Below are 18617 nucleotides of genomic sequence, written 5' to 3' on the forward strand. Positions count from 1 at the left end.
GGGCTGCGGGAAACGGGGCTGCTGGAAACAGTGTGCGGGGAATGGGGCTGCGGGAAACACTTTGGGGGAACGGGGCTGCGGGAAACGGTGTGCAGGGAATGAGGCTGCGGGAAATAGCGTGCGGGGAGCGGGGCTGCTCTCCTGGCGGACGCTGCGGGGCTCCGAGGATCCGGGCTGTTCTCCCGGGAAAAAGGCTGCGGGGAACGGGGCTGCTCTCCCGGCGGGGAGGGTCCGGCTCCGGGGCTGCGGGGATTTGGGATCGGGGCCGCGGGGCGGCTGTGCCGGCAGGGGTTGGGCTGCGGGGGTTTTGGGATCGGGGCTGCGGGGATTTGGGACCGGGGTTGCGGGGCCGTTGCGGGGGTGGCCGAGGCCCCCCCCTTGTCCCCGCTCGGCCCGGGCAGCGCATGCTCCCTGCCGGGCCCAACCTGCCCATTTAAACCGCGGCGGAGGCGCGGGCGCTGAGCTGGGTTTGGTTCAGCTCAGCCGCGGGCAGCGCCGAGGTAGGACCGGGACTAAAACCGGGATTAGAATCGGGATTGCGGGGTGCGGCGGGCGGGGATGGTCGTGCCGGGCAGCGGGAGCGGCTCCTGGGGGGCTCTCGGGTGGCTCTGGAGGTCCTGGGGCTCTAGGGGGGCTCTGGAGGTCCCGGGGCTCAGCCCGCACTCGCAGCCCAGCACCAGGCGCTGCTCGGACCCCGCTGATGCTCCCGCGGTCCCGCTCCGGATCCGCTGGGGATGGGGAGGAAAACAAAAAGCCCTGGGAGCGGGTGGGAGGCAGAGCAGGAGCGGCCGCAGGTGGGGCTGTGGGGGGGTCCCGGGTCCAGCAGCGTGTGCCGCGAGTTTTTTTCCACGCTTCTCATTCTTGCAGAGACATCCGCGGCGAGCGGGGCCGGCTGAAGGATCGCTGAGTGGGCTGAAGGATCGCTGAGCCGGCTGAAGGAGCCCGGGGAGCGGGATGTGACTTCCAGAAATCCCGGAGACTCGCAGGGGACAGGTCAGTGATTTCTCAGAATCCGAGGAAGGCAGCGCCGGGCAAAGGGAAGTTTTCTTTACACGTGGTTGGAGGCTCTGTTTGGGTTTGCTGCCAGGTTACCTGGCTCTCCCCGCCAGCTCCAGTGGGAGGTTGAGCAGGCTGATGCTTCAACAGTGGTACCTAAATGTCATAATGTGGGTATTCCAGGGATTACTGACTTTGGCGTGGTATTCCAGGGTTTACTGACTTTGGCGTGACTCAAGTTTTTGGTGGTAAAATTCCTTAGTCGTTTATGATAAACATAAACTAGGAGACTAATTTGTCCTCCTGTGGATGACAGCTTTAGGAGGAAGAGAAAGGCATTCGATTAAACTTAATATTTACACCGGTGATGGCCAAACTTGGCAAGGTGTTTGGTTTTCATGCTTATGATTAAAAGAGAAAACAATAAACATTGGAAGGGAAATATATCAGGAAAAGGTTTGCTGGTGCCTCCCCCTAGACCTGTCAGACTCCTGAACAGCACAGGGAAAGGGCTCAGGCTCCAACCTTGTCCCACCCTGGCGCTGTTCTGGTTCTTGCTGTGGTTCAAGTGAGCAGCGTTTGTACATGTAACATGAGAATAACTCGAAATTTATAGAAATAGAACATGAGTAAGAACTTCAAAAGTACCCAAATGACCTGGGCACTGAAGTCATGCAGGCACTCCTGAAAAACGTGTACCAGCCTTTAAACCTTTTCTATTATTTGCCCCACCTGCAATTTTCTTTCTTCTTTTTTTTTCTTTTTTTTTTTCTTTTTTTTTTTTTTTCATTTTTAAACGTGTGATGCTACCTCTGGACTTTTTGGCATAATTCCCTCTACCCTTCCACTCGTGGGGAGTGGCAGAGCCAGGAAAGCCAGATTGCCAGCCCTGCTCTGGGATTCCAGGCGGTGCCTAAAACTCTGGAACTTATTACCACCAAGCCATGGTGGAAGCCAAGAGCTCTTGGCTTATGGGATTTGGGGGGGGAGAAAAAAAAAGGAAAAAAAAAAGGATTAGAAATTTGATATGGATAACGAGAATCTGCAGAATTAATAGCAAATTAAATGAGAGCTTTAGGAGGGATATAAATCCCCGTATTTCAGGGCATAAACCGATCTTGGGATTTAGGAGGAAACTTCTCCTTGCAGGGAGGTTTTGCTTGCACTGGCTACTGGTGGGATATTCCCCTACATGCCCTGTGCAGTGATCTCTGAGTGTTGTGTCAATCAAAGTGCCTGAGCCTCCAGGTGTTTCCCAACATCAGGTTGTTTCTGGAAGGCCCAAGGCACCTGGTTTTGTGTGGAACCTGCCCGAGGATAAGAGTGACATCACCTGTGAACAAAGCAGTGGTTTCACAGGCTGTCATCCCTGTAGTAAGGTGGTAGTAGATGCCTCAATATCCTCCAGACAAACTCCAGCAGCAGCAGCAGCATTCCTAAGGTGTACAGTCAGATTTTTGTCAGCAGTGCGTGGATGTATCCGTGTTATATCCAGGGTGGGAGAAGCTGAAATCACTGGGCTGATCACTGAGCTAAAAAATACAGCCCTTGGTCTCTTTATCTTTGCCAGAGTTCCTCGGAAATGATGTTTAGCATAAACTCTTGGTAACCTTTTCCCCAAACTGTTTATCTCGCTGGAGCACTCAAGTGGCAGGGTTGGGGTGGGGGGAAGGGGGTGTTCTTGGGTTTTTTTTCTCCCTGAGTTTCATATCTCTGCTCTTCAACTCCATATGGAGCTTAGGGTGATGGCTGGACTCTTGTGGCTGATGGCATTAGGGCTGCATGCTCTTAAAAATAAAAAGAAATAACCTTAACTGCCCAGTTTTGTGCTGAAACTGCAAATAGAAGCTTTGCTTAAAGTTTGAACCAACAAATCTGGTCTTGAAAGCATCGAATCCATTGTATGATGAAGTGATGGGGCAAAAACTGCTCTTTGAACATAATTCTGTGGGTCTCCTCATGTGCCTTCTGGTAAAGCCTCTTTGGAAATACCTGTGAGCAGAGTTCCTGCATTACTCAAAATCTTAACCCAGGGCCCCTTGTGTTGGACCCACGAGAAACTCTGAGGGTTTGCAAATGACTCCTGAGGAATGCACGAAGGCAAAGGAAGACAAAGGTTGGGGTTCTGTAAAAGCAGTGTTTGTATGTTTATATGTGATATTTCCAATCCACTTCGGCTTCCAGGGTTTTACAAGGACAAAAAAGAGCCTGGAAAGTTGTGCCTGTGGTGCTTCCCTGACTCCTCCCTTCCTAAGGAGTTCTGTGGATGGGGATGTGGCAGAGAACTTCAGGGTTTGTGTGGACACTTCTGGCAGTTGGTTTCATTCAAGCTGCCTGTGAGTCTGTCAGGTCTGGTCCCAGGCTGGAGCCAGTGCTCAGAGCCTGCTTTTAAATAACAGGAAAAAACACAGAACAGACATTACAAAATAATATGCTGATGGTCTCTCTTTTTCTCCATGGCTTTTTTTCCACCTCTGGCTTTACTCCCTTCAGAATTTTACCCCACTTTTGTCACAGTGGGATCACAGAGCCTTTCAGACCAGCTCTAAGTGGTGTGAGTAACGTGTTTGTGTTTATCTTCCCCCTTTCTCTCCCTTGGAGCAGTTCACCCAAGGAGTGTCTTGTTGTGGTAGCTGGTTTAGGTTTTCTTTAATGTGCATGTCTTGGCTGGGGCAACATCAAAGCAAAGCTCTTGACCGTTGGGTGAAAGTTGGGGAGGTTTGTGATGGATTTAAGGCTCAGAGGGAGCAGAAGAGAAAGGAGCTGCAGGCAGTGGTCAGGGTGAGCAGGTAATGAAAGGGGTAAAGCCTTGAGCAGTGAGACACAGGTGGGATGGAGACACTGAAACCCAGATGAGTCCTGTCTGGTGAATCTCCTCCACTCACTTCTATTGCAAAGAATTCCATCACGTGATGGTGAGCTGTGGCTCCTGCAGGACGTGGGGGCAGTCGGCCCAGGACAGCTGTTCCTGACTAAACCCAACCCAAACAGCCAACCTGGGAAGTCTTGTGATCCCTCAGCCGTGCAGCTGAACCCATGGTCGAGGCTGGGAGTGGAGCAAGGGAGTCATGAGAGCCTTGTGAGCAGCCTGTCAGCAACTCTCAGTGTTGACTTGAGTTCTGAATGCTTCATATCAGGCACCAAAACTGTCCATGGGAGAACAGGAACCCTCGGGCTCGGCTGAGAAAGGGGTTGGAGACCCTCATCCTTGCTTGTAAAAAGCAGGGGGGATTTTAAAGCTGTCTCTGCAAGGTGGTTGAGCAATGTGTGAGCTCGTGGCAGACTGTCTGTAAACATGGGCTGCACAACATAAAGCAAATCTTGCACTCACCACAAACAAAGCAATAGGAAAATAATAAACCAAAGGATTATTTATACATCTCCCTGTCCCAGTGCTTGTGTTGGTCAGTTAGAACTAAGAGTGATATTTATCCCTTGAAACCTGTTCTCCTTCTTGTGCTGCTGTTGCTCCTCAGTGCTGGAAGAATCTGAGCCTGGTCTTGTGTTTTGGAGCTGCTGATGTGTCCAACCCTCCGAGCTATCGAGTTGCTGGCTCAGAAAACAGAGCTGAGTGGAACTATAAGGGCACCATTTCATGCTTGTTGTTTGTATGCACCCTGTTCCTTGGAGGTCCTCTAATTTGTGCCCTTCCTCCTTGTTTTCATATCCTAAAATGTCAGTTCCTCTTGCAGTCCAAAAATATTTGCTTAACATTTTGCCAGCCTGCAGAAGAGGAGAAACAGACCCCCGTGAATATTGTCTGGCAAAATAAGGGACTGTAATGTAGGAATGTGGTTCAAATGGCTTCTTTGTCTCGGGGCTGGAGGCACTGGAACACACACAGCAATAAGCAGGTGCTTGATTTGCAGCTCTGAGCCATTTTTCTTCCTCCTTGTTGCTGTACAGGAACTAAAAGAGGGTGTTGTTAGTCCAGATCCCAAGGACCTGGCCCTGCCTTACATCCAGGGAAACCTTGTTTGAGCAACACATGAAATCAGCCCTGATTTCAGAACCAGCTTCTGGTGACTTGCAGATGAATTCTCATGATTGCCAGGTTTGGAACACTCAGGAGGTGTAAGGATGGCCTCTGGCAAAATAATGAGGTTTATTTGAAAATAGCAACTTAAAACAACGCCGGGCGCTGGGCTTGGTTTGGGAGGTGTAAAGTTTTTCCCCTTCAATCAAGAGAACAGGTTTTTTTTCCACCTTCATTTGGGTGGGAGCTGAAGTCTTCTGTGGTGGTTTGTCTCCAGAAGCTGTGACTTCAAGAAAAATGCAAATCTAATGAGTGCAGTCACTCAAATCTGTGCAGGTTGTCAGCACTCAGAAGACATTAATGTTCTTGCAGAGCAGGCTGGAGCCAACTTCGGGAATAACGTGCACATAGTTGTGGATAACATCGAAATCTGGCCTTAGATTTACGGGTTGAGACTGTGGGTGAAGTGGTGCATGCAATGGAATCCATGGATCATGCTTCCATCACCAGGTGGAGGAGTGAATCCTGCGGGGGTCTGACTTGGGGCATCAAAGAGACTGAGGTGGTGACCAAACCTCAACTCTGCTGTTTTGCCATCTCCTCCCAGTTGCCTGCTCCTAATTCAGGAGCAATGGGCAGAGCTGGCTCTTGGGTTTGGTTTGAAGTGTCTCTGAGTGTCTTCTCTCCGTTCTCTGTGCTCTGCACAGACACCAAACCCCTCCACATTAACTGCACCCTGTGAGTGAGGTCCCTGGTGGTGATTTTGTACCTTTTCCATCAGCAATGCTCTGTCTGGGAATGTTGGGCTGGAGAACCATCTGCCACTGCTCCAGGGTGTTTTGCTGCTCTTTTTCCCCTCTGCCCAGAGCTGTGGTGCCACATCACTTTGGGAGGGAGGGTACCCAAAATGTTGGTCCCCCACAAGACCCGAGCTGTCACTGAGTGTCCTGTTAGTTCTCTCCCTGCTATCACTGGGCTACCTTGCTCTGGATTCTGGAGTAAACTAATAAATTCTCCCTTCAGAGCTGTGCAAAGAGAATAAAGGATTGTTGTGGCCACAGAGAGAGAGAGAGAGAGGGAGAGAGAGAGCTTCCTTGTAGGTCTGTGGCGGGAGGCACTTCATAAATACAAAGAGATGGAGCACAAAGGGACAAGGAGATGACAGTGGCTTCCAAGGCTGTGGTACCAGGTACTGGCTCGTGGCGTGACAGGGGAGGGCTTTGTGCAGCCACTGTTGCTGTTGGACTCCAGAGGTGCGTTTGGGAATGTTTATGACAAACGATTCCTGTGTGTGAGGGGCGGTGGGAGCAGCTGGAGCAGCGCTGGAACAAAAGGCTGCTGTGCTACAGCCAAGGCCGACTGAGCAATTAATGGGCCTGGAAGGGTGGCTTTTCACCAGAATTGACTGAAGCTGGGTCTGGGAGAGTGGCTGAACCTCGTCTGGGGAGGGGTCTGACCGTGCATGTAGAAAGGAGAGCACAGGAATTAACACAGGGGGATGACTGGAGGGAGGAAAGGAAGGAAGGAAGGACGGACGCTTCCCAGCTATTAAATCTTTTAGCCTATGGATATTGTTTCAGGGGAAATTCTTGCAACCTCAGTGCTTGAGACCCATCCATTCAGGCTGGACAAATCACTGGAGAATGTGCTGTTGGGAGCAGTCCTGCAGCAGCCCCGGGGAAGATGATTCAACAGGGCCTCTTTCAGCTTTGATTCCTGCGAACAGTCTGCAGTTTGTGCTGCCCCCAGATCCTCCCATTCATCACTGTCTGTGGCCAATGCTGATAGCAGGGCAGGAGCCTTTTGGGCAAGAGCAGGGAATGCTGGCTGTCCCTGGGCTAAACCCTGCATCCAAGGCCAGTCAGCACATGCTGATGCACAGCCAGGATGGCCCAGGAGGGTGCTGGGGATAAGCCTTTTCCCAGCCCTTACTGGGAAAGGCCAGCTCTGTGCCTGCCCGAGGTGCCCTGGCTGTTTGCCCAGGGCAGCCCAGAGCATGTTACAGGAAAATCAGAGGTCTTTCTGCTTCATTTGTAGCTCACTGAACTTTACTCCAGTAAATAATGGCAAGAGAGAGAGACCTGTGTGGAGAGAAAATCCTGCCTCTCTACTCAAGTCTTCAATGCACCAACTTTCATTTATCCTTTGCTGTTACAACAGACTTTCTCTGAGATGTTTTCAGCTCCCAGACCACTTTCCTGCCTGTCCTCCCTGACAGATGCAGTCTGTGCTCTGCACCAGCTTAAACCTGTGCCACGAAATCCCTGAGCACCCCTCCTCAGAGGGCTCTGCAAAATCCAGGCAGCTTTGAACCTGAACTCCATGCTTAGTTACTAAAAATCTGATAATTTAGGGCTGATATTCTTTCCAGGGCTCAAAATAGAAGTGAGGTTCCCGTTTGTAAGGAGACACAGGGTAGGGAGTGAGTGGGGTGGCAAAAATGCCTCACTCTGGTCACCTCCTGTAGAAATGGCAGCTTTGAGCCTTGCTCTTTGAAAGGTGGAAAACTCCCCTTCCAGATATTCTATGCTGCTGTATTTTGTGGGAATGTTAAACCTCTGTGTGCTCTGAGCCTGTGACACATTAAACTGATAGAACAAGGAAAGGAAAAAAAGGCTTTTTAAGTTTCCCATAAAGACCTTCCTGTGAAACTTATCTGCCTTAAAAAATAAAATCTGATTGCTCCTTATCTTTGCAATTATCCAGACAATTTCGGGCAGGAATAAAATCATAGAACCCCACGTTTTCAGACCCAGGCCCCGTGGCTGGTCTGTCGTGATAAGGGAAAGGCTCCCTGTGCTCCAGCAGCGATCTGAGGGCCCTCATTAACCCAGAGGAGTCGGGTGAGGGGAGAAAGGCAGAGCTTGAGCAGCTTTTGCTGCCCCAGGCACGTGAAAAACTGCTGTTCTGGTGACTTTGATCCGTGGACTGTGCCCTCAGAGAACCTGGGAAAGCTCCCGTTGTTCCCTGTGCACCTGCCCCTTTGGCAGAGGGGGCTGGCTGGGTGTGTTTGGGAGTTTGTGAGGCCTCTGTGTGTTTAATGGAGTGTGGTGAGGAGATGCCAGCCCTGAGCAGGTAAAACGCTGGGAGACCAGGCACGAGTCCTGCTGTGGTTCCTCCAGCCCAGTGTGGAGATCCCTCTGCAGCTGAGCTCAGCTGTGGGGTGTTTATTGGGGTGTTCAGTCCTTCCCCACATCAGAGCTGAACTGAGCCCTCCAGTGCAGTTCTTTTGGAGAGTCTGTGATGGAAACATGAAGGTGACTGGAGTGTGGCATAAACCCATCTCCGGTCAGAGGGGCGACTGAAAGGGTGGAAGTGGTGGGTGGCTGGGACAACCACCCCTTACAGCAACTCCCAGTTTAACATTTTGGAAGAGTTTTGCTTCATTCCCTCTCCTTTTGCACGCTCCCACCATGGGGGTTGCCCGTCCCACGTCCATCCCTGTGCTGGCTCCGAGCGTTCCCGGCGTCCCCAGGAGGGGCTGATGTGACTGATGGGGGTTCTGCACTCACAGCTGCCTCTCTCAGGGCTGTTCCTCATGCTGCCAAAGGCTCTTTGTCTCGTTCAAAGCCATGACCTCGTTTTACAGACAGAAAACAGAGAGGGAGAAAACCCACCAACCTGCCAGCGGAGGTCAAAGGGCTTTGCTGAGAGATATGTCAGCATCAAACTTCTGGGGCAGGGACACAAATAACTGGGATTGCAGACCAGAAAATTACCATGGAAAAATGGACTAACTACCATGTGATTACAAAAGAGCCCATTAGTTCTGTGTATGTCCAGGACTCAAAGTGTGTCCTTTGAGGAAGAGCACAGGGTCACGCTCCCAAAACTTGAAGCAAAAGGGGCTGTGTAAGTGTGTGCCTGCTGCTCTCTGTGTGGAGATTGGGTTGCTCTCCTCCTTTATCCTAAGGCACAAACTTCTGGTGAAAGACAGAAGCTCAGAATTATCAGTGTTGGGTGATAGCAGCTTAAATTTCTCAGACCCCTCACTGCTGCTTTAGCAGCCTGTGGGGGTACAATTTGGGGGAATTAACACCCCTCCAGCCCTCCCAGGGCTCAGCAGTTTGTTCCTGGGTTGCTCCTGCCTCATCCATGGGCGAGGGGCTGGATTTACAGTCTCAGGGGTCTGTGCCACCCGTGGCCTTTGCTCTGACCTCTCATACATCAGGACTGTCCTCTCCACCCCACGGCCGGTCCTGAGACTCTGCTGGCCCCATGACTGTCACAGCTCTCCAGATAAAGCTGGGAATGATGAAGCTGTGGGAAAGAAGTCCTGGAGCTGCCTTGGAGCCATGGTGTGCTGGAGCAGGAGGAGCTGAAGTTGGCTCTGCCTTGCTGAGGGGTCAGATGTCCCGTTACACAGCCCCCGTGCTTCAGTTGGAAACAAGAAGTCCCAGTTTCGCTTCCCGTTTTCCCAGCCCTGTGGACAGGCAATGCAAAGTGGACACAGCAAAGCAACAAGGGCTTCTGCCTCCCCATCTCTTCTCTGTTACAGAAGGGGAAATAATTCTGCTTTCACTCATCACTAGTGATGAGAACCCAGAAGTTGTGTGTCAGTGCTTTTGGTGCTGAGGTGACCCACGTGTGACAGCCGTGTGTGTTCTCTGTGTGCCCTGACATCCTTCCACCAGCACTAGTCTGCTCTTCTCTTTGCCAGTTCCAGGTTGTTGGGGTAATAAGTACTTTATGATCTGCTGTCTCTGTTTCACTCCTGGTGATCATTATTCCCTGAGGATTCCAGCAAAGCAAACCTGTGAAATCCCATGTGCTTCCTCAGGCAGGGCTGGTGGACAGAGGATTTCATACCTCAAAATAAGGTGGTGACGACCAGCACAAAAATTCCAGTGCAATTTAGGGATCTGCAGGGGAAGGAAATGCAGATTCCAGGCAGGTATTCACAGGATTTTGGTGAGTGTGCTCTGCCTTTGGCTTGGCTTTGCCTGTGGGGACAGTGGTGAGGGTGCCCTGAGCCTTGGACATTCCTGCTGTGTGTGGAGGGTGTTCTGCAGGAGTTCTGAAGGACTGTCCAGTCCCAGGGCTCTGGGGACAGTGTAGGTACGTGGGGTGACAATGCTGCAGCCTGTGGCACTGCCAGACTCCAGCAGGATTCCCTGGCTGGAGAGGTTTGGATGCTCCTCCACCACTGCTGACCTTTGCAAGCCTCATCTCTGCTGAGGACGTGTCTGGGGGTCCCTCTGGGCACAACCAACCCATCCCAGAGCCCCAGATCCCACCTCTGCAGGGAAGGGTGAGTACCTGGGACGTGCAGCTGGTGTTGCTGGGCCTGCTGTGCTGCAGGATCCTGGGAATGGGGGGGTCAGAACCACCTGTTGGAGTTCCAGCCATGGGGAGGCCGCTGCCCTTTTTATAACAGCGTCCCTCTCCTTTTCCTTGCTCCTCACTTCCCAGTATTCCCTTTACAACCAGCCCATTGTGCTGTGGGCTACAGCAGCTGGGTGGAGTGTTTCAGGCTCAAGTGTAATTTCAGTGCCTTTAAAAGCCTTTGGAAGGCTTTTTTTTTTTTTTTTTTCCCCTGAAGAGGACAGCAACGCCAACAAGGGATAATTTGATGGATTACTCTGCGGGGCTGAGGGGCTCTCCTTAATCCCCTTTGTGGGGCTGTTTGACGAGACGTGGAGCAGAAGCCCCCAGCCCCAGGCAGAGAAAAGGCAGCTCAGCAGGGTGGGTTTTACACGCTGACATATAAATACAGGCCCTGGTCATGTGGTGCCGGATATAATCTGTGCCCGTTACCACGGCCGTGGAGAAGGGGGCACCTGGAGGGGGCTTATTTTTTTTTTCCCCCCCCTTTCCAGTTCAATTTACATTTTTATTCTTCTGCTAAAAATAATAAACGCAGAAGAAAGGCCGGGGTGGGGGAGAGGTTGATCTGGATCAAATGCCGGGGTGACGGGCACGGTATTTAAACGCCAGAAATGAGCTGGAGTGAAAAGCAGAAGCAGATCATCTCATTTCCCCTCCCGCTCCGAAACGGGGGCTCCTCTCATGAATAAAAGCAAGAGCTTGGGTCGTGCAGCAGCCAAACAAAGCTGTGGCTCTGATGGAGAGCCAGCCAACCCTGTCTGGAGGTCTCGAGCTGTTTGCAGCAGACCTGACGCCGGCTCAGGAAAGCGTGACCGGAGGGAGCGAGGCTGGCGGGGCGGGTGCATTGTGTGTGTTTTGGAGTTTGTGAGGCCTCTGTGTGCTTAATGGAGTGTGGTGAGGAGGTGCCAGTCCCAAGCAGGTAAAACGCTGGGAGACCACCCTCTGTGCCAGGCACAAGTCCCGTTGTGGTTCCTCCAGCCCAGTGTGGAGATCCCTCTGCAGTGGGGTGTTTATTGGGGTGCTCGGTCCTTCCCCACTCCAGAGCTGAACTGGGCCCTCCAGTGCAGTTCTTTTGGAGTGTCTGTGATGAAAACAGGGCTGAGCTACAGACCAGCAAGGTGAGGGTCAGCCTGTCAGCCTTGGACCTTGCTTGCTGCAGAAAGGTGCCCAGCTCTGATTTGTGCCCCATTGTTGTCCATGCTCCTCCTATGGATCTCCCAGGCAGGCTGAAGCCTGGTGCTGCTGCCTGCCAAGCACAGGGGAGTTAATGACACCCTCTGGCACCACTGTGGGCCCTGGGCTCATGTCTGTCCCTCTGAGAGCTCCAAAAATGTCAGCGTGGCCTCCACTGAGTCAGTGACCCCGTTAGTCAGACAGGCGGTTCCTGTTTGTAACGGGAGGAGAGGAGGAGGAGGAGAAGGACTGGTTGGAACTGGCCACTCTTTGCTGCTCTATCTTTCCTGTGGTCAGTCAGGCACGGGAGTTAAGGCAGCCAAAAGCTGGGAGAAACCTCCTGGCAGGAGCAATTCCTCTGCCAGAGGAAGAAGCAGGTTGTGGGACAGGAGGTTGGTGGAATTTGGGGCTGCTCTGCTGTCTGTGTGATGTTCGTGTTGTGGGGTGAGGATAAAGCATCCTTAGAGCTGTTGGCACGTGGGATACCAGAGGTGGGAAGGGGGACAGACCCTGGAGAGCATCCTCTCTGTGCTGGCAGTTCCCACATGGAGATGGCAGCGAGCAGGTCAGGGATCCGTCTGTGCCTCGGGAGTGTGGGGAGCACAAAAGGCTGTGAACAGCTCTGGCTTTTAGAGAGCCCTGAGAGCAGGATGATCCTGCTGTGGGTGCTGCAATGAAGAGGTTGCAGTGAGGCAGGAAAGAACCAACCCCCAGTTGGGACAAATTCAAGCATCTTCCTTTGAACCAAACCGTGCAGGAGTCGGAGCTGTCATTGGGAACTCCCCCTCCCCTGTAGCATCTCCCATTTGTCCTGGATTAATATATCCTGGCTGCTGGACACTGCCCTGTGGGGTGGGGGAGGGCATTTCAAATGGACTGGGGTGCCCAGGTCTGCCTTGTTCTCCTCTGGGGGGGATTTCCACCCGCTGCTGCTCTTCCCCTGAGCCGGGCTGGGATAATGGAGCTCAAAGGAAACGCAGAGTTAATTCAGAGACTAAATAAATGCCCGTTCTCCCATCCCTGCTTTATGACCACTCCCCTCTCCCCACACTGTGAATGGAGGTCAAGGAGATTTGGGAGGGGAGGGGGAAGGGGAGAGGGTCAGGAGAGGTCGGGTGAGTTTTCCATTGCATCCCGCCCGGCCCTGCCAGAGCTATTCTCCATGGTGGATTTTACATTCAGCCGCCCTGAATGGACACTGATAGCTGTGAAAGGCTCTGGCACGGCATGAACAGCCCTTCCCTAAGCACTCCCCCTTGTGCTCTCTCCCATCCTTTCTTCCAGAGGGCTTCCAGGGAGCGGGGAATTAATAACGTTCATAAAGAGCCCCTCGGAAGGTTGGAAATGGGGCGTCGGGGTTAGGAATGGAAACCCAGTGGCTTGCAGGACCCTCTGCCCTCCTCTTTCTCTCTCTGCTGCCCCTTGGGAATGGGGTTTGTGCCATGGGAAGGGAAGGTGAGGATCCATCCATGTCACCTGGGAACTGCTGAACAGGAGCAGCCCCTGCCTGAGCTAAAGCTTTTCCTTTCCCAAGGCAAAGGCTTTCGTGGGGCAATTTTTTTTCTATATAAGACAGCCCTGACAGGTCAAAAATAGTTGATAATAGAATCATGAAACGGTTTGGGTTGGAAGGGACCTTAAATCTCATCTCGTTCCACCCCCTGCCATGGGCAGGGACACCTTCCACTAGCCCAGGTTGCTCCAACCTGGCCTTGGACACTTCCAGGGATGGGGCAGCCACAGCTTCTCTGGGCAACCTGTGCCAGGGCCTCCCCACCCTCACCTTGGATCTAAATCTCTGTTGTCTGCTCACTGCTGGGGTTATTTGTTGAACTGTTGAGCAGGTGCATGACTGGCATAAATCAAAGCCTGCAACCCCATTTAATATCATTTCTTGTCCCTTTTTGCACCCATGTGAGAGACTGGAAGGATTATGGAGTAGCAGGATATGGATTCTTCTAGGAATAAATGAGTTTTTCTCTGCCATGTAAATACACCCAAATTTTATTTTTGCAAAATGTTCCTCCCTCAATCTTCATTCCAAGCACTGATGAGATGGGATGACTTGTAAGATCCCAGGTTGGAAAGATCTGAGGAGACTGGGGGGAGGAGGGACTGCAAGAATTCTTTGCTTATGCATGTCCATGGGTGCCCTGCACATTATCCACCTTCTCCAGGTGTCTTGGGGTTTGTTTCTCCTCAAAGCAGGAGATGTGATCCTGAGTTCATGAGTGAGGGCACACAGAGGAAGAGGGAAGTGAACTTGTGCTGGTGATGGTGTTGTTCCATGACAGGGAGTCCGTGCCTCTGCCATCCCCAGGACATCCAGTCCTGTTTCCATGTGTGTCTGTGCTTCTCTCACACTCACAATCCCTGGTTTTGGGGTTCCCTGGCTGCCACATGGAGCACAGGGAGGTGTTTGTCAAAACTCTTTCTGTAGTGAGTGAACAGAGACTGAACTCTGAGCAGGGGAGATGTGAGAATCCAATCTGTGCCCTGCTGCCTTCAGAGAAACAGTCTCTTGGGAAGCTGCTCTCCCTGGCTTCATCCCTGCTCCTCATCCTCTCTCCCTGTGGGTGCTGCTGGGTGAGTTGCCTGCCTGCCTGCCTTCCTCCCTGTGCTCCTGAGTGCTTGGGCAGGAGAGGCCAGGGCTCCAAGGGGTGCAATCCTTTCTGGTTTGGGTCTTTTTTTGGTTGCCACTGCTGTCCCCGTGGGTGACAGGGAGCCCTCTCCTGCCTTTGTCCAGCAATGCTCTGCTCCTGCCCCCGGACCCGCCCTCCTACCTGGCTGCCAGGTGAACCAGCCTCTGGCAGTTGATCTGTTGTTTCTCTGCAGAGAAAGGAAAGGAAAAGTTTGGGTTGCAAGCTGAAAAGTAAAACGGAAACCCGGGGGGGGTTGAAGATGTTTAATTTTCCCTGGGGAGGGAAAGGAAGAGCAGAGCAAGAGCATGAACAGCAGCAGCTGATGTCCCCACGGCACGACAGCTCGGAGAGCAGCTGTGGGAAAGCCCCACATGTGGCTCCCTTCTGCTCCTGTGTGCAGGAAACCTTCCACAGAAGGGCTCCTGTGTCCTGGCTGTTGTCCTTGCCAAGGTGCTTTGGCACTGGAAGGACAAATACTGCCCCTGTTGTAGAAGTTTGGGGAAACTGAGGCTAAAGGGCAAGAAGTGCCTGCTGTCAGTGTGGACCAGACCCCCCACATCTGGCTGGGAAAGGTCTCCCCGAGATGCCAAATCCCACTGGGATGGACAGGGTGCTGCCAGCTCACCTGGGAGAAGGTTTTGCCTGACTCCTTCCACACCAGGGCAAAGCTACAGAGCCCCAAAGCCAAACCAGTCCTCCCGCATATTCCACGGGATAAATTGTCCTGGAAGGGATTAGATCAGTGGATTAAGGGAAGTGCCTTGCAGCTGGGACTGTTACTTAGAGCCAGACTGTTACCTGCAAAGCTGTGGGGCACATCTTGCTGGCATTAAAAAGAAAATAATAATAATAACGCCACGTCCTAAATCTCTGCTGGGTGTTGTGAAACAGCAGATCAGCGAGGGAAGGTTTTAACGCCGGGACAGGGCTTTGTGTCTGGGCAGGTTTGGGGCAGCACTGAGCGAGCTGGGGGTTCTCAGGGGTGGTGCTGGCAGGCTGTGTTTGCTCTGGGTGAGGGGCCCGGGCGCAGGAGTGGTTCGGTGCTGAGAACACACCTGTTATCAGCAGGCAGGGAGGGCCCTGAAACCAAAGCCGTGTCTGTCCCAGCTCGGTTCCACCTCTGCTCGCCTGAAAACTACTTAAGTAGCTTTTCCTGAATGCTGCAGTTCCCGGGCTGGGCGCTGCAGGGATCACCTGCCACCGTGGGGAGGAGGTGAGTCCTGGCTCTGAGAGCCTCCCGAATCTTCCTTTTCCATCGCCTGTCCTCACAGATCAGCAGTTCAGGGGATTTTCCTTGTCTGCGCTGGCATTTCTTTCCAACTGAGCCAACTAGTTTCTCTGTATTCTGTGAACAGAAATAAGAAGTAATTCGTAGGTATTGGGACAAAATGCAGTTTAAACAGAGTTCATCATCTGCTGCAACTGAATCTATGACTGGGTTGCTGTTGACAACTTCTCACCTCTGGCTGGTGTTGCTTCTGGGTACACTGGGATTTATTTTCTCATTAGAGCCCTCTGAGGGTGTGGAGGGGGAAGAGACGGGTCTTTTCCTACCTCCTGATAAGAAATTCAGCCTTTGCCTCCAAACTGAAATTCTCAGGCAGTGGGGATGGACAGATTCCTGCTGCCTCCTCAGTGCTCGGGGTGTCGCAGCGGTAAAAGGGAAGAAAATAATTTTTAATCCCTCTGCGTGTGAGAGACATCTTTTACTCGATGTTTGGGGTTTCTCTTGAGACAAATCCCCCTCTCTAAGCTCTCCAGATCCCAGACTAGAGCAGACAGTGGCAGTTACATCTCCCTTTGAGGTCTAACCCGGAGTGATGGTGGCTCAGTTAATTTTGCCTTGTGACTCTACTTCCTCCAGTGAGCAGCACCCAGGCTTGTGCTGCTGGAGCTGTAGGGCTGCAGCTTAAATTCCTCCCCCAGGGCTGGGAGCCAGCTGGGCACCCATCCCAGCTGAGACATCCTGTGTCTAACCCACATCTGAGCAAGGTGGTCGCTGCCCCCATCCCTTCCTTGCAGACCCAGAGCACTGAAGTGATGCTCAGCACGGCTGAGGGTTCCTTTGAAGCCATCTCTGGTGATTAAAGGAAAAAACTGGTGCTGTTCCCCCTCTGTTTGCTATTTGACCTTGGGCAAGTCGCTTAAATGTTCGCAGTTGTTAAAAGGAGGGATGTTCTGTGACAGTTGAGGTCTCGGTGAGCGCGTGGAGGGGGAAGGTGAAGGATCCCAGAAGGAAAATAATTGGTACTTATAGCGTGTAACTGGCAGCCTGACAATTCCTGAGCTCTGGAGTGGTGCCTCTCCTCTGCAGCAGCAAGAGGCAGAGTGATGCCTAAACCTCATCTCCACACTGGCAGCTTCACCCAGTCACCCCCCCCATGGGTTATCTGGCTGAGGGGAAGAAAGAAAAGTCACAAAAACTGTCCCATCTGTACCTGTCTCTTAACATCTGTGCAGTGATGGGGGTCAAACACATGCTCTGTGAAGTCGGGGGTCACTAATTAGCACCCCATTGGGTGATAATGAGGAGTTTGATCCCTGTCCAGTGTAGCTGTGGCAGGGTCGTGATCCAGCTGGTTCAAGGCGTTCACGCCTCGAATTGTGGAATTGTCGAGGTCGGAGAAAACCTTTAAGATCGTCAAATCCAACCATCTCCTGCATTCTGCTCATCCCTCTGAGCAGCAGTTCCAGCTCTGCCAGGTCTGTCCCTCTCCCTTAGGGGTGAGAAGTCAGAGCACATCAACCCTGAGAATGAGGCAACAGATTGTTTTACTCCTAAATTAGTGTTTGTGAAGGAGCTTAATGTCTTGCTAACCCGTTCTGCCTTTCCCAGAATAACCAGGGGCCACCTTCCCGAGGTGCTGTTAGCAAAGCAGCAGTTTGGTGGGTTGGGTGTTGGCAACCCTGGAGGATTTCTTTCCTTTGGGACTGACACAGTGACGGGCTCATAACAGGTTACTGAGAGGCATCTGCTGCCTCCTGCTCAGCCCCTGTCCTGATCTGGTGGCCTCTCCCCTCTGAAGAAGCTGGAGAGAGGGAGCACGTTACAGGGCAAATAAATGACTCAGTCTAATGAGTAAGGTAATTGCCATTCACTGTTAGATGAGGCTAAAGTGGGTCAGGTTTGTTTGTGAAACTCCATGGAGGCACCATCTGTTCTCTGTGCCCCGTCTCAGGGGCTGGAGATGGGATTTGGGTGAAACTGCTTCCCTGGGAGGCTGTGGGGCAGCACAGGAGATGTCCTGGTCATTAGGCAGGGGTGTGGGTCTCTGGAGATGACCCTGTGTGGCTGCAGGGAAGTGCCTGCAGCCCTGATCCTCAGAGGGGGCCCTTAATTGATTTCACTGGGAGAGGGGACCCCAAATCCTTTGTCTCTCTGCTACAACTGGCCAGCTCTAAGACGAGGCTGGACAGGACACTGAGAGGCCATTAGACCTCCCTTAGCCCGAAGGCAGGATTGAATTTTCCCAAACCATGTCTGACAGGTGTGTGTCTCACCTGTCACAAACCCTTGGAGAGAAACCTGGCACCAGTGTGGTTTGTGTCCTTTAACCCTGCCTCTGTCCCAGACCCTCCCATCCCTGCAAGCCTGTGGGGATGGGGACTGTCCCTTTCAGTGATGAGGTGCCTGTGATACCTGGTTTCAGCCCTCAACCCTGCTGTGTCTAACAACCTCTCTCTTCTCCCAGCCCACAGCATGTGAGCAGCAGGGGAAGCCTGGAGTGGGATCCCTGCCTGCCCACGCCTGGACTCGACACTGCTGGGGCCACGTCTTGCAACAAGGGGAAGAGGAAAACACAGTTCAGCCACCATTCCTAAAAATGGGAAGCAGCATCTATGCAGCAACCTGGGAAAGGGAGCTCCGGGGGCATCCCTGGAAGTGCTGCCACCAGATGGACACAGCCCTGTGCCAGTGAGGGGTCAGGGCAGTGTGGCTCAGGGGGCTGTGGGGGCAGCATGTTCTTCCAGAGCCGCAGGACCCAGCTGCTGCTGGTCAACTCGCTGACCTTCGGGCTGGAGGTGTGCCTGGCTGCAGGGATCACCTACGTGCCACCGCTGCTGCTGGAGGTGGGCGTGGAGGAGAAGTTCATGACCATGGTTTTGGGTAGGCAGCTTTTATCTCCTCTTTGAGGTGCTTGTTTCCCCTTTGAGCCTGGAGGGTGGGGGTGAATACAGGCCTGGTGGTCGCAGGGCTACTCTTCTATCAAGGGCAGCCTTGTGTTTGGAGGAGGGGGCTGTGAGCCACTGAAGCCTCCCAAGCTCCTGAAATGTCCCAGGCTTTGTAGAGTGTGTACAAACCAGTATCCTGGAGATCTGTCTTCTTAACACCACCTCTTTCTCTTTTCCAGGGATAGGACCAGTCCTTGGCTTGGTTTTTGTGCCCCTGATCGGATCTGCCAGCGACCACTGGCACAGCAGCTACGGCCGGAGGAGACCTTTCATCTGGATGCTCTGCCTGGGGGTCCTGCTGAGCCTCTTCGTGATCCCCCACGCCAGCA

The 18617-nt window shown here is 52.7% G+C and overlaps 1 protein-coding gene across 1 annotated transcript in view; it reads left to right on the forward strand.

Annotated features, from left to right (window-relative positions):
- The first annotated feature begins 477 nt into the window (after positions 1-477).
- Positions 478-18617, forward strand: part of SLC45A3 (solute carrier family 45 member 3) — a 27043-nt gene continuing 8903 nt past the window's right edge. Inside the window, 4 exon segments of the mRNA XM_027695347.1 lie at positions 478-500; positions 868-993; positions 17808-18223; positions 18468-18617. The exon segment at positions 18468-18617 is cut by the window's right edge and continues 4 nt beyond it. Of these exon segments, the coding sequence (XP_027551148.1) occupies positions 18076-18223; positions 18468-18617 (298 nt within the window). The 5' untranslated portion in view covers positions 478-500; positions 868-993; positions 17808-18075.

Source organism: Neopelma chrysocephalum, unplaced genomic scaffold (genome assembly GCF_003984885.1).
Source record: "Neopelma chrysocephalum unplaced genomic scaffold, ASM398488v2 Primary Assembly neopelma1_100, whole genome shotgun sequence".
In the NCBI taxonomy this organism is placed as follows: Eukaryota; Metazoa; Chordata; class Aves; order Passeriformes; family Pipridae; genus Neopelma; species Neopelma chrysocephalum.